This window comes from Nerophis lumbriciformis, linkage group LG17, assembly GCF_033978685.3.
Source record: "Nerophis lumbriciformis linkage group LG17, RoL_Nlum_v2.1, whole genome shotgun sequence".
NCBI classification, from domain to species: domain Eukaryota; kingdom Metazoa; phylum Chordata; class Actinopteri; order Syngnathiformes; family Syngnathidae; genus Nerophis; species Nerophis lumbriciformis.
Window position 1 is genome coordinate 30,560,001 of NC_084564.2, and position 16,212 is coordinate 30,576,212.

At 39.4% G+C, this 16,212-nt stretch overlaps 1 protein-coding gene and 1 long non-coding RNA gene across 4 annotated transcripts in view; one reads left to right on the forward strand and one right to left on the reverse strand.

Annotated features, from left to right (window-relative positions):
• LOC133614805 (uncharacterized) overlaps window positions 1-8,663 on the forward strand; it is a 109,602-nt gene extending 100,939 nt beyond the window's left edge. For both annotated transcript variants that reach the window (XR_009816627.1, XR_009816628.1), the window contains exon 5: window positions 7,655-8,663. This is a non-coding gene — a long non-coding RNA (uncharacterized lncRNA). The remainder of the gene's footprint in view (window positions 1-7,654) is intronic.
• The window catches only part of capn12 (calpain 12), a 64,423-nt gene extending 48,248 nt beyond the window's left edge, over window positions 1-16,175 (reverse strand). The window contains exons 1-3 of one of the 2 annotated variants that reach the window (XM_061973049.2): window positions 15,367-16,175; window positions 8,371-8,440; window positions 7,942-8,060 (exon numbers count right to left, since the gene is read on the reverse strand). In XM_061973049.2, the coding sequence (XP_061829033.1) occupies window positions 7,942-8,060; window positions 8,371-8,440; window positions 15,367-15,564 (387 nt within the window). In that variant the 5' untranslated portion in view covers window positions 15,565-16,175. The remainder of the gene's footprint in view (window positions 1-7,941; window positions 8,061-8,370; window positions 8,441-15,366) is intronic. The other variant, XM_061973050.2, reaches the window with a different exon arrangement.
• Between the last annotated feature and the right edge of the window lie 37 nt (window positions 16,176-16,212).

The window sequence follows — 16,212 nt, forward strand, 5'->3', positions numbered from 1 at the left end:
AACCCAGATAGGTAATATTAGATAATCACCCACGGCACACCTGACGGTATCTCACGGCACACTAGTGTGCCACGGCGCAGTGGTTGAAAAACACTGATATACTGTATATATAATATGTAAATATTACATATATGTTATATTTTATATTGCTACTATGGTACATTTTTAGTGTACTTCATACCTGCATTACCTTTTCCATCCTTACCCTTTCCATCCTTTGTAATTGAGCTACTGTGTGGAACAATTTCCCTTGTGGATCAATAAAGTGTGTCTAAGTCTAAATAAAACTGTCTGAATAAAGTGCAGTGACTAGAATTGAAGTTAATAATGGATTCTACAAAAAGGAGTAAGTACAAACAGTAGCAATGCCAGCGCAGGAGTGTCCACACACACACACACACACACACACACACACACACACACACACACACACACACACACACACACACACACACACACACACACACACACACACACACACACACACACACACTCTCTTGTCCACTCCATCCGCACCCGGTACAGCCTAACATCATTAAAACTAGAGAGAACATTTTGTGTGAGCACAGATAAGAAAGAGGGTGATATCATTGTATTTATCTCTTCAAGCAAAACCACGGCAAAGGGGAGTAACTTCTGAGGTGTTCCATTTTGCCTGAAGGATGAAAAATATTTCCTTAACTCATGAGATCATGAGATGAGACAACAAAACGAGGGGTTTGTACAACTGCATATGAATGTGGCTAAAACATTCAAGAGGCTGAATCTCAAGGGGCTATCCTAAAATTAAATTGATAAAAATAATGATATTGGATGAGATTATGAAACAATAACATGGAGATGATGAGAGACGATGAGAGATTATCATCACACATCAACATCCCTGTCATATAAATGCAGCGTTTTTACTAAGTTAGCATTAAACGTGAAAATTAGGGATGTCCGATAATGGCTTTTTGCCGATATCCCGATATTGTCCAACTATTTAATTACCGATACCGATATCAACCGATACCGATATCAACCGATTTATGCAGTTGTGGAATTAACACATTATTATGCCTAATTTGGACAACCAGGTATGGTGGAGATAAGGTACTTTTTAAAGAAATTAATAAAATAAGATAAATAAATTAAAAACATTTTCTTGAATAAAAAAGAAAGTAAAACAATAAAAAAACAGTTACATAGAAACTAGTAATTAATGAAAATTAGTCAAATTAACTGTTAAAGGTTAGTACTATTAGTGGACCAGCAGCACGCACAATCATGTGTGCTAACGGACTGTATCCCTTGCAGACTGTATTGATATATATTGATATATAATGTAGGAACCAGAATATTAATAACAGAAAGAAACAGCCCTTTTGTGTGAATGAGTGTGAATGAGTGTAAATGGGGGAGGGAGGTTTTTTGGGTTGGTGCACTAATTGTAAGTGTATCTTGTGTTTTTTATGTTGATTTAATAAAAAAAAACCAAAAAGAACAACAACAAAAAAGATACCGATAATAAAAAAAAAACGATACCGATAAAGTCCGATATTACATTTTAACGCATTTATCGGCCGATAATATCCCTAATGAAAACCTGTTCTTAATTGTCATACCTTTAATAAATACATGTTAAATAAATGTATAAATACATGTTAAAAAATAGGAAGTAAATGTTTGTACTACATTACTCAGAAGCTGAAGACAGGAAGAGGAAGTAGATCTGAGCTACGCGGCATGACAACTATTGTGCCATTTGAAGAGTTTTGCCACAGTTACCCTGAAAAACTAATCTGATTAATGACTACTGATTACTCCTTTAGAAAGTAACGTAGTTACTTTACTGATTAGTTGATTTTAAAAGTAACGAAGTTAGATTACAAGTTACATTTTTAGTTACATTCAGCAATGCAGCTACCGACATTACCCCCGCCGCCTCAACATAAAAACGACAAGCGGTTTTTGCCAATAATCACTTTAACATCAACAACTGCACTTAACATACATACTTGTTTTACATAGGGATGATGTTCGTTAAGAAATTGTCAAGTTCGAACCCGTTATCGAATCTTTTTATCGAACCGATACCTTATCCAATTCAGGTTGTTGTGTGTACACTGAGTTCTAAAAGCCATAGATGTTATATGACTGGGCCGGCACGCTGTTTATATGGAGGAAAAGCTGACGTGACTGAGGACAACATGCGGCCGTTATAGGGTGAAGGTTTCAAGTGAGAGAGGATGTAAAGGCAGTGAGCATATAGTGCTGCTATGTGCGTTGTAAATAAAAAAATTGCCGACAAACACATCACCAACATGTACGAGGTGCCGCTCACTTTCGACATCCCGGTGAAGCACACTGGAGAAAAAGGGACCAGCACGGTAGCGAATCGATACGCACAACGGGGCAAGAGAAGTCGGCTTTTACTGTTGTGCTCGCTTGCTATGCTAATGGGCAACGAGACTGACTTTGAAAATGAGGAGAGGGAATCTGGCGTGTTTGATGGAGAACTTGCCCAACTGTTCATTTCGGACACAGAAGATGAGGACTTTGATGGATTTGTGGATGAAGATTGATCAAAAAATAATGTGAGTCCATTGATAAATACTTCAATAAAGTACAACCCAACTCAGCTTTGCTCCTGCTGCCTTTTTAAAACAGCGTCCATGCATGCTAGCGTATGTTTAACCATGCCTGCGCCCAAAAATACGCTAAGCCTCATTTATGCCTTAAATACAGAAATAGCACCCATAACTGACACGGCGCCTTTTATTACGGTGTGCCCTATGATCGCGAAAGTACGGTTTAGTGGCTTCGATAACGGGAACCGGTTCTCAAAAAGGGATTCGAATCCATGGAATCGGTTCTTTTCTTATCGAACAATCGGGAGAACCGGTTTCGAACATCATCCCTAGTTTTACATATTAAAAAAATAAATAATGACAGTCTTTCTTTACTGGACATAAATACTTGTTTTAATTACCGTATTTTTCGGATTATAAGTCGCTCCGGAGTATACGTCGCAGCGGCCGAAAATGCATAATAAAGAAGGAAAAAAACATATACGTCGCACTCGAGTATAATTCGCATTTTTGGGGGAAATTTATTTGATAAAACCCAACACCAAGAATAGACATTTGAAAGGCAATTTAAAATAAATAAAGAATAGTTAACAACAGGCTGAATAAGTGTACGTTATATGAGGCATAAATAACCAACTGAGAACGTGCCTGGTATATTAACGTAACATATTATGGTAAGAGTCATTCAAATAACTATAACATATAGAACATGCTATACGTTTACCAAACAATCTGTCACTCCTGATCGCTAAATCCCATGAAATCTTCTTCCTCGTTGTCGCTCCTGGTATGCGCCGCTAGCGTCCTTTCTTTCTGCTGCTCGATCGCCGTTTTCTGCTGCATATCTGCAGTATATGATTTCCTTTTCGGTGCCCATTTTTGTTCAGCTCTTCTCAGTTTTTATAAGTTACAGCCAATGTTGATATGATCCATTTTAATGGCTACGGCAGTAGCATATAGCATATAGCAGTTAGCATCCCATGACCCACAATGCACTTCTGCCATGACCCTCCCCCGCCGAATTCTTATTGGTTGACGTGTGAGTGACGATTGCTTACGTGTGTGTGACGATTGCTGACATTTGCTTCGTCTCTTCCGTGAATTACATAAATAATATTATTTTATATTTTACGGTAATGTGTAAATCATTTCACACATAAATCGCTCCGGAGTATAAGACGCACCCACGGCCAAACTATGAAAAAAACTGCGACTTATAATCCAAAAAATACGGTGTATATATATATATTTTTTTTTTAAGTTTTTCTTAACAGCAGTTGACTTTAATTATTTTTTATATAATAAAATAAATACTGTCTTTTTTTACCTGACTGTTAATACTGCAGTGGCAAAACCTACAAATATAAATGTAACTATTTAATTATGTTCAATCCAATCCACTTTACTTATATAGCACATTTAAACAAAATGTTTCCAAAGTGCTGCACAACAATATTAAAAACAATATAAAGACATGCACCTGGGGATAGGTTGATTGGCAACACTAAATTGGCCCTAGTGTGTGAATGTGAGTGTGAATGTTGTCTGTCTATCTGTGTTGGCCTTGCGATGAGGTGGCGACTTGTCCAGGGTGTACCCTGCCTTCCGCCCGAATGCAGCTGAGATAGGCTCCAGCACCCCCCGCAACACCAAAAGGGACAAGCGGTAGAAAATGGATGGAATATAAAATAAATATGATTAAAAAAATGTAAAGGGTAAAACCAATTAAAACAGTAAATAGAAATCAAAATTTTAAAAACACAGGACAACAGAGGACCACACAACTCACGTAGTGTTAAAAGCCAGAGAATAAATGTGGGTCTTAAGACGAGACTTAAAACACTCCACTGTGGGAGCAGTTGGAACATGGAGGGGCAGAGTGTTCCAGAGCTTAGGGCCGACCACAGAGAAGGCCCTGTCTCCCCTGGTTTTAAGTCTGGTCTTGGGCACCACGAGCTGGAGCTGGCTCTCGGACCTCAGAGCACACGCAGGATTGTAAGTTTGGATGAGGTCCGAGATATAATGAGGTGCCAGTCCATATAAAGCTTTAAAAACAAACAGCAAACAGCTCTAGATCAGGGGTCTCAGACACGCGGCCCGGGCGAAAATGTAATGTTAGTGCGTCCCGCAAGTTTTATATGAATGGCGCTTGACAGCGTCATACTTGCCAACCCTCCCGATTTTTCCGGGAGACTCCAGAATTTCAGGGAAACCATTCTCTCGAATGTCTGCTGATTTTCACCCTACCAACAATATTAAGGGCGTGCCGTAATGGCACTGCCTTTAGCGCCCTCTACAACCTGTACAAACAGCGTGCCAGCCCAGTCACATGTTGTATTTGGCTTCTGTACACACACGTAAGTGACTGCAAGACATACTTGATCAACAGCCACACAGGTCCCACTGAGGGTGGCCGTATAAACAAGTCTAACACTGTTACAAATATGCGCCACACCGTGAACCCACACCAAACAAGAATGACAAACACATTTCGGGAGAACATCCGCACCGTAACACAACATAAACACAACAGAACAAATACCCAGAATCCCATGCAGCCCTAACCCTTCCGGGCTACAATATACACACACCCCCCCCCCGTGCGTCGGTTGAGGTGGGCGGGGTTTGGTGGTAGCGGGGTTATATATTGTAGCCCGGAAGAGTTAGGGTTAGGGTGAATCTCAAGGGGCTTTTATTTCAAGTCGCCTGCACTACTGCAATGTAATTTATGCTGGCATTAGCCAAAAAGCTATCTCCCCGTGGCAGTTAGTCCAGAAGGCGGCAGCAGGACTTTTAACCGGGGCCAGGAAACGCCAGCACATTACCCCAATTCTTGAGACTTTGCACTGGCTCCCTGTTCATTTTAGAATTGATTTTAAAATCTTGCTGTTTGCTTTTAAAGCTTTACATGGACTGACACCTCATTATATCTCGGACCTCATCCAAATTTACACTCCTGCGCACGCTCTGAGGTCCGAGTTCCAGCTCCAGCTCGTGGTGCCCAAGACGAGACTTAAAACCAGGGGAGAGAGGGCCTTCTCTGTGGTCGGCCCTAAGCTCTGGAACACTCTGCCCCTCCATGTTCGAACTGCTCCCACAGTGGACTGTTTTAAGTCTTGTCTTAAGACCCACTTTTATTCTTTGGCTTTTAACACTACGTGAGTTGTGTGGTCCTCTGTGGTCCTTTGTGTTTTTAAAATGTTGATTTCTATTTATTGTTTTAATTGGTTTTACCCTTTAAAATCGTTTTTAATCATATTTATTTTTATATTGGTTTTATATTGGTTTTATATGTATTTATTTTTTTGTTTTTATTCAGTCATTGGTGGAGCTAAGGATAATATTTTTAAAAATTGTTTAATATTGTTGTGCAGCACTTTGGAAACATTTATGTTGTTTAAATGTGCTATACAAATAAAGTGGATTGGATTGGATTGATTTCGGTGCTAAGTTAGTAGGATGTGTAGTGGATATATGGGTAGGTGGGATGGTAAGTCATTTCATAGGTGAATAGGTAGTTATGAATGGTATATTGGTTGGTATCGGTTGTTTATTTGGTGGTAAGGTTCGTAGGTAACCAGTTTTGTTTCCAGTTACTGGTTGGTGCCAGGTAGGTTAGTTGGTTGTGCAGTGGATAGATGGGTAGGTAGCATAAATTAAATAGTTGATAAATACTGACTATTTTTGCACCTACAAAGAGGACAAGAGCAGAAATCTGGACATACTTTTGGAGTGGGATGGACATTTTATTTAAAATTGACAGTTAAAGGCCTACTGAAACCCACTACTACCGACCACGCAGTCTGATAGTTTATATATCAATGATGAAATCTTAACATTGCAACACATGCCAATACGGTTAGCTTACTAAAGTGCAATTTTAAATTTTATGCGAAATATCCTGCTGAAAATTTCTCGGTATGATGACCTCAGCGCATGACGTCACGGATTGTAGAGGACATTTTGGGACAGCATGGTGGCCAGCTATTAAGTCATCTGTTTTCATCGCAAAATTCCACAGTATTCTGGACATCTGTGTTGGTGAATCTTTTGCAATTTGTTCAATGAACAATGGAGACAGCAAAGAAGAAAGCTGTAGGTGGGAAGCGGTGTATTGCGACTGACTGCAGCAACACAAACACAGCCGGTGTTTCATTGTTTACATTCCCGGAAGATGACAGTCAAGCTTTACCATTGGCCTGTGAATAACTGGGACAAGAGACTCTTACCAGGAGGACTTTGAGTTGGATGCACAGACGCGGTACCGTGAGTACGCATGCAGCTGCGGCTTCCAAACATTTGATCGCTTGCCCGTACGTGCGTGCCGCTATGTGCATGTCACGTACGTAACTTTGGGGACTTTGGGGAAATATATGTGCTGTATGAACTTTGGGGAGGTGAATGGTACTTTGGGCTGTGGGATTGAGTGTGTTGTGCAGGTGTTTGAGTTGTATTGGCGGGTTATATGGACGGGAGGGGGAGATGTTTGTTATGCGGTATTAATTTGTGGCATATTAAATATAAGCCTGGTTGTGTTGTGGCTAATAGAGTATATATATGTCTTGTGTTTATTTACTGTTTTAGTCATTCCCAGCTGAATATCAGGTCCCACCCGCCTCTCACAGCATCTTCCCTATCTGAATCGCTCCCACTGCCCTCTAGTCCTTCACTCTCACTTTCCTCATCCACAAATCTTTCATCCTCGCTCAAATTAATGGGGAATCGTCGCTTTCTCGGTCCGAATCGCTCTCGCTGCTGGTGGCCATGATTGTAAACAATGTGCAGATGTGAGGAGCTCCACAACCTGTGACGTCACGCTACTCGTCTGCTACTTCCGGTACAGGCAAGGCTTTTTTATCAGCGACCAAAAGTTGCGAACTTTATTGTCGATGTTCTCTACTAAATCCTTTCAGCAAAAATATGGCAATATCACGAAATGATCAAGTATGACACATACAATGGACCTGCTATCCCCGTTTAAATAAGAAAATTGCATTTCAGTAGGACTTTAAGCAGATTGGTAGGTTGGATAAGTTGTAACAATACTTTGATCCTAATTAATTTTTCTCGGTTATTTCCAGGTTCTACTTTTATCCTGCTCAGGGTCAAGTGTGAACTGGAGAAAATCCCAGCTGACTTTAGGTAAGAGACAGAGTACACCCTAGACTGGACATCAGTCAATCACAGATGTCACGTACACACGAGAGGAAAGACATTTTGCAGATGTTCCAAAGAAGGTGCCAGTCCCAGCTGGCCCTAAAGGTGGTAAGACTTGTAATTAACAGTCTCTAATTAACAACATGATGGCTATAGACCATCACATCGGACTGTTGGCGCTAAAACTTGATCTCTTGACCTTGTTACTCACCTTGAAATGGAAAATGCCGGCGTAAGACTTGTACAGGCTTTGGTCAGGCGGGACCACCTTGATGAAGAGCTTGGGGTGCATGGTGAGACAGGACAATGCTGCCAGCAGCCAGCAGTTACCTGGAGACAGCCATGGGATATATTTTTTATTAAAAACAAACACACTAATAAGTCACATTCCGTGTGCTCTGTTTTGTTCTACAAAAGCTCTCTTGATGTGCAGGGAAAAATGTTAAAAAGTGGAGGAGTAGTAGGAGGAGGTACACTTTGACCTCTCACTTGACTGCGCTCAACTGAAGACAGAATCATCAGAGCAGAACAATCCCAGTGGAATGCAGAACAAATAAAGGACTTTTTTTTCTCCCCAAATCAGTGACTTTTGCTTTTTCCAAATGAAGCATTTGGTGATAACGATGAGTTGTGTACTTACCTAGCTGACCCTGGCAGATGTCAGTGGTGCCGGTAGTGCCCTCCACAAACACAGCATTCTCACTGATGTCCTTAAAGAATAGACACACACATTTGTAATGAAGTCATCATAAAGTCGAATAGACACTTAGAACCATTCAAAAATAAAATCAGCTTTTACAAAGATATTAGACAGGTTTTTTGGTTGTTGTTGTTTTAGAAAATGTACAAAAAAAAGGTATTTACTTTTGATACAGATTTGCAGGTGCAGTGCACACTGTCTAATTCACAGGTGTCAAACTTGTTTTCATTGAGGGCCACATCGCAGTTATGGCTACCCTCTGAGGGACGTTTGTAACCGTGAATAATTTATGACAATGAATGTATAGGGATTCACTTCATGGTATTATTATACATTTTCCTATGCCTTTGCTAATTTTGTTTACATATACCAGGGGTCGGCAACCCAAAATGTTGAAAGAGCCATACTGGACCAAAAATAAAAAATAAAAATTCCTTCTGGAGCTGCAAAAAAATTAAAAGTCTTATAATGAAGGCAACACATGGTGTAAGTGTTTATATTAGCTATTAACTATCAAAATGACTATATTTCGCAGGATGACGCAAATGTAATATTTATTCTACACATTTTTGTAACACTGGAAAACATTAGTAAAACGGAGGCTTCTTAGAGGGTGAGATAACTCCTGGAAATTACTGGATTAGAATGGCCAAAGGTATAGATGTGTGTGTCCAAGTTAAAGGAAACGGCGGGCTGTCTTCTTCTAATGGATTTATTACAATCTTTACAAGCTAGGTAACGTTTGCTGTGGTCTGGAACGACATGTCACACAAACAAGTATCAGAAATGCAGCTAATATTACATACAGATAATTAAATACACTGAGGACATAAGAAAATTAAATTAGCTCAAATATACCTACAAACGAGGCATAATGATGCAATATGTACATACAGCTAGCCTAAATAGCATGTTAGCATCGATTAACAGTGGTCCCCAACCTTTTTGTAACTGGGACCGGTCAATGCTTGAAAATTTGACTGGGGGGGGGGGTATTTTTATTTTTATTTGTGCTAAAGGACTGTATCCCTGCTGGCTGTATTGATCTATATTGATATACAAACCCCGTTTCCATAGGAGTTGGGAAATTGTGTTAGATGTAAATATAAATGGAATACAATGATTTGCAAATAATTTTCAACCCATATTCAATTGAATGCACTACAAAGACAAGATATTTGATGTTCAAACTCAAACTTTATTTTTTTTTGCAAATAATAATTAACAGAATTTCATGGCTGCAACACGTGCCAAAGTAGTTAGGAAAGGGCATGTTCACCACTGTGTTACATGGCCTTTCCTTTTAACAACACTCAGTAAACGTTTGGGAACTGAGGAGACACATTTTTTAAGCTTCTCAGGTGGAATTCTTTCCCATTCTTGCTTGATGTACAGCTTAAATTGTTCAACAATCCGGGGGTCTCAGTTGTGCTATTTTAGACTTCATAATGCGCCACACATTTTCAATGGGAGACAGGTCTGGACTACAGGCAGGCCATTCTAGTACCCACACTCTTTTACTATGAAGCCACGTTGATGTAACACGTGGCTTGGCATTGTCTTGCTGAAATAAGCAGGGGCGTCCATGCTTGGATGGCAACATATGTTGCTCCAAAACCTGTATGTACCTTTCAGCATTAAAGTTAAAGTTAAAGTACCAATGATTGTCACACACACACTAGGTGTGGCGAAATTATTCTCTGCATTTGACCCATCACCCTTGATCACCCCCTGGGAAGTGAGGGGAGCAGTGGGCAGCAGCGGTGGCCGCGCCCGGGAATCATTTTTGGTGATTTAACCCCCAATTCCAACCCTTGATGCTGAGTGACAAGCAGGGAGGAAATGGGTCCCATTTTTATAGTCTTTGGTATGACTCGGCCGGGGTTTGAACCTTTGATGCCTTCACAGATGTGTAAGTTACCCATGTCTAATACACCCCCATACCATCACAGATGCTGGCTTTTCAACTTTGCGCCTATAACAATCCGGATGGTTCTTTTCCTCTTTGGTCCGGAGGACACGACGTCCACAGTTTCCAAAAACAATTTGAAATGTGGACTCGTCAGACCACAGAACACTTTTCCACTTTGTATCAGTCCATCTTAGATGAGCTCAGGCCCAGCGAAGCCGACGCCGTTTCTGGGTGTTGTTGATAAACGGTTTTCGCCTTGCATAGGAGAGTTTTAACTTGCACTTACAGATGTAGCGACCAACTGTAGTTACTGACAGTGGGTTTCTGAAGTGTTCCTGAGCCCATGTGGTGATATCCTTTACACACTGATGTGGCTTGTTGATGCAGTACAGCCTGAGGGATCGAAGGTCACGGGCTTAGCTGCTTACGTGCAGTGATTTCTTCAGATTCACTGAACCCTTTGATGATATTACGGACCGTAGTTGGTGAAATCCCTAAATTCCTTGCAATAGCTGGTTGAGAAAGGTTTTTCTTAAACTGTTCAACAATTTGCTCACGCATTTGTTGACAAAGTGGTGACCCTCGCCCCATCCTTGTTTGTGAATGACTGAGCATTTCATGGAATCTACTTTTATACCCAATCATGGCACCCACCTGTTCCCAATTTGCCTGTTCACCTGTGGGATGTTCCAAATAAGTGTTTGATGAGCATTCCTCAACGTTATCAGTATTTATTGCCACCTTTCCCAACTTCTTTGTCACGTGTTGCTGGCATCAAATTCTAAAGTTAATGATTATTTGCAAAAAAAAAAAAAGTTTATCAGTTTGAACATCAAATATGTTAACTTTGTAGCATATTCAACTGAATATGGGTTGAAAACGATTTGCAAATCAGTGTATTCCGTTTATATTTACATCAAACACAATTTCCCAACTCATATGGAAACGGTGTTTGTATAAGGTGCGCACCTGCGCAAATTGCGCACTGCTCAAGCGTCCTCTGCGCACAGCAAATATATGCTGCGCACCAAATCAAATCCCATCTGAATTCTAAACAAAATAAACACATTTATTCTGTGTAATTTTGCAATGCAACTCTGAGTGACAGTGACAACAAGCGGCCCTAACGGTGTTCGTCAACACCGTTCAATTGAACATGGTTCAATTATTGTAACGTCTATCGAGATGCTTCGAGGACAGGAATTACTGTATATCGATCACTTTATTGAGCAAAACTGTTTATATTCGGCCATAACCACACCAAAAACATGAGTAAAAAACTTCTATCTCGAAAAACTAGTCATTTTCTGCCGTACAAACCAGACCAAAACCAACTTGTCATCTGTCACCAACACGCATACCACAAAGCCACTGGTGCGTTTATGGCCACACAAAAAGTCGGACAACTCAAACACCACACAAAGTTACACTATGACTCCTCAGTCATACGTGTGCTTATTCTACTGTCATTTATTATTAATGTTAATTTATTGATATTAATCATGGAATGCGGTTACTAGAGAAAATTACAGGAATGCACACTTCATCCTATGCTTACATTTCATTGTGCAACATGAGGATGTTTAAGGGGAACTAAATGTGATCTCTGAAAGGGGTACAAATGATTTCCAAAACAGGACCCCCACCCAGACATATTGTACAATATTAATCCATAGCTTATGAAAAACAAGATTTCTTTTATTTTCATTACAAGTGGGCCAAATCACTAATATTACAAAAGAATCTCATGAAAATGACTCCTGTCATTTGAGTGTTATAATAACAGATTGGTTTGAGACAGGTGTGCTGCTGGTATTGCCACGTGTGATGTTGCTCACATGTGCTCCACTGAATGCTCTGGGAGTTTTTGTGCTTGCTCAGACACAAGAACAATTAGAGGGAACATTGAATGTAGGAACCAGAAATATTAATAACAGAAAGAAACAACCCTTTTGTGCGAATGAGTGTGAATGAGTGTAAATGGGGGAGGGAGGTTTTTTGGGTTGGTGCACTAATTGTAAGTGTATCTTGTGTTTTTTATGTTGATTTAATAAAAAAATATATATATATATATATATATATATATATATATATATACATATATATATATATATATATATATATATATATATATATATACACATATATATATTTTTTTTAATTTCTTGTGCGGCCGGTACCAATCGATCCACGGTTGTGATTGGGGATCACTGACATAAAACACGTCTTTCTGTGGCAGCGTCTGAGAAAGTTGAACATGTAAACAAACTACGATGTGTTCCAGGACTGCCAAAATTATTAGGACAAAATGGCGCTCGCCAAAACATCTCATCAGTGAAGCATGTTTCATATAAACAGTGGGATTTCTAACAATTAGGAAGGTTTGTGTCATGTTTGCTCTCTTACAGAAACAATATTGAAACAAAAATTATATGTTTTTCCACCATCTTTTAAATTTTCATACATTTTTTAAAAAGAGCCGCCGGTTGCCGACCTTTAGACATATACTGTAAAAAATAAAAATGAAAACGTTAAATTTTGCAGTAAAAAAAACTGGCAGCTCAGTTGCCACAGATTTATCTTAAACTTGACGGTGGTTTTTACAGCAAATTACTGTGCATGGAAAAACGGTAGTATAGTTTTTTTACAGTCAAATTTTGGCATTTGATCTGTCAGTTTTTTTTTTTTTATGGTAAAATCTATTGTCGTTTTTACAGTGTAGGTTGATGGATAACTACCTTTGAAATTATAAGTCCAGCAGATATTTCGTATTTTTATTTTAACAAAAATAAGTTTGAAATGTATGATGACATAATATTAGACAATATCAAAGTTTAAAAGACAAGCAATTGCATTAAATACCTGTGCTTTTGTCAAAATGTCAAAATGGAAAGAAATACATTTAGTAACAAAAGATAACTCCTCCCACCCCCACCAAGGACTGTTTTCACTGCTGGACTCTGGAAAGAGGTTCCGAAGCCTCCGTAGCAATCCAATCCAATCCACTTTATTTGTATAGCACATTTAAACAACAAAAATGTTTCCAAAGTGCTGCACAACAATATTAAAAACAATATTCAAATACTATGCTTAGCTCCACCGATGACTGAATGAAAACCAACTAAATAAATATAAAAACAATATAAAATAAATATGATTAAAAACGATTTTAAAGGGTAAAACCAATTAAAACAATAAATAGAAATAACAATTTAAAAACAGAGGACCACACAACTCACGTAGTGTTAAAAGCCAGAGAATAAAAGTGGGTCTTAAGACGAGACTTAAAACAGTCCACTGTGGGAGCAGTTCGAACATGGAGGGGCAGAGTGTTCCAGAGCTTAGGGCCTACGACAGAGAAGGCCCTGTCTCCCCTGCTTTTGAGTCTGGTCTTCGGCACCACAAGCTGGAGCTGGCTCTCGGACCTCAGTAGTGTAAATTTGGATGAGGTCCGAGATATAATGAGGTGCCAGTCCATGTAAAGCTTTAAAAGCAAACAGCAACATTTTAAAATCAATTCTAAAATGAACAGGGAGCCAGTGCAAAGTCTCAAGAATTGGGTTTACATGCTCGCGTTTCCTGGCCCCTGTTAAAAGTCCTACTGCCGCCTTCTGGACTAACTGCAACCGACTGTTTTCACTGCTGGACTCTAGAAAGAGGTTCTGCAGCCTCCGGAGCAGAACCTCCAGGTTCTGTAACAGGCTATAAGACTTTTGCACGCATCATAAAAATCCCCTCAATTCCCCCCAAAAATGGGTTAACTCGCTGGAATATAAAGACAATATAACATACATCCATAACCGTGGATGCATATTCAAAAGTGCAATATATTTATCTGTACAGTAATCTATTTATATCTGCACCTTATTGATTTTATATCCTGCACTACAACCAGCTAATGCAACAAAATGTTGTTCTTATCTGTACTGTAAAGTTCACATTTGAATGACAATAAAAAGGAAGTCTAAGTCTAAGTCTAAACGTGGGTGCATATGCAAAAGTGCAATATATTTATTTGTACAGTAATCTATTTATTTATATCTGCACCTTATTGCTCTTTTATCCTGCACTACAACCAGCTAATGCAACAAAATGTTGTTCTTATCTGTACTGTAAAGTTCAAATTTGAATGACAATAAAAAGGAAGTCTAAGTCTAAACGTGGATGCATATGCAAAAGTGCAATATATTTATCTGTACAGTAATCTATTTATTTATATCTGCACCTTATTGCTCTTTTATCCTGCACTACAACCAGCTAAAGCAGGGGTAGGGAACCTATGGCTCTAGAGCCAGATGTGGCTCTTTCGATGACTGCATCTGGCTTTCAGATAAATCTCAGCTGACATTGCTTAACAAGATAAGTAATGAATAATTCCGCTGGTAATCACAGTGTCAAAAATTACGTTCAAAATATAAAACATTCTCATGCATTTTAATCCATCCATCCGTTTTCTACCGCACCTGTTCAATAAGTCGCATTAATGGTAAGAATTATTTTATTTATTATTGGTTAGCTTCAGAATAACAATGTTATTAAAAAGAATAAGAGACTTATACTCAAAAAAATTGTGGTCTTACTTAAAAATGCACGCATTTAGTTGTATTCAGTGTTAAAAAATATTATATGGCTTTCATGGAAATACATTGTAAAATATTTGGCTTTCATGGCTCTCTCAGCCAAAAAGGTTACCGACCCCTGAGCTAAAGCAACAAACTTTCGTTCTTATCTGTACTGTAAAGTTCAAATTTGAATGACAATAAAAGAAGTCTAAGTCTAAAATACATTAGTAAAGTATATTATTTCAAGGCTTTTGCGGGCAACATTAAAATATGTGGTGGGCCAGATTTGGTGCCCTAGCTGCCTTGAGTTTGACACCTGTGGTCTAATTAAACACTTTTCCAATTAAATGTCAGCATCAAATATTAATAATTGTCTGAGTTCCATCACTTGTTGAAACTTGCGGGATGACCGCCAGCCAACATGTGAATGGCTTTGTACACACAATGGAAGCAGGGCTCTACCTTGGGTCGCTTCCATTTGATTGCCTTTTTCGGCTCGTCATCCTCCGGCATGCCGATGGACTTCTGCTCGGCCGGGAAGGACGCATCGGAGAACATCTCGCCGGACTTGAGACACTTCTCCAGCAGGGTTTTGAAGTCCTGGTCCAGAAACTTGATGGGGTTTTTAAACGAACCCAGAGGGGTCTCCATGTTGTCCATGGCGTCAGTATAAAATGTTGGGACTTGACTCGCTGGTGCTTAAATAGACGAGCTTACACACCCACAGACGGCTCGAAAAAAAGGCAGCAGCGCCTCCTCGGTGCTGCCCATCCCGGCAAAGTATGCAGACCGCCGCGGGGGAGGGTTAATGGCGAGCTGGAGTCGGTGTAATGACACGCTGCCAAGAATCTCTAGCCTAATTTATTGTCCGGTGTTCTATCGAATCGAGCTGCTTTGTCAAAAGGAGCTACTAACTCCTGTATAAACAACGGCTATGAAAAGGAAAAATGGAGGCGTCGAAATGAACTCCCTCATTGTTACAATACTTAACGGCCTTTACCTTACAATGTCTACTTCCTCATTCTCAAAGTGTACGCTTATTGGTCAGACAACACAATGAAAGAAATATAATTTAAAATAATTAATTACTTATCGCACAAGTGACAATTAGTCCACACGGGGTAAGATTATAACAAAGTACTTAATTTTGTGAATGCTCCAAGGCATTCACAGTCATGGTTTTCGACACCAAAATGCATCTATTTATTCAACTTCTTCTGTAGATTTTGGCGCACTCTACCTTCCACATTTGTCATCCGATTCAAACTGTTCAGTTTATTCCGGAATCGCGGGCTTTCCCTTGACACA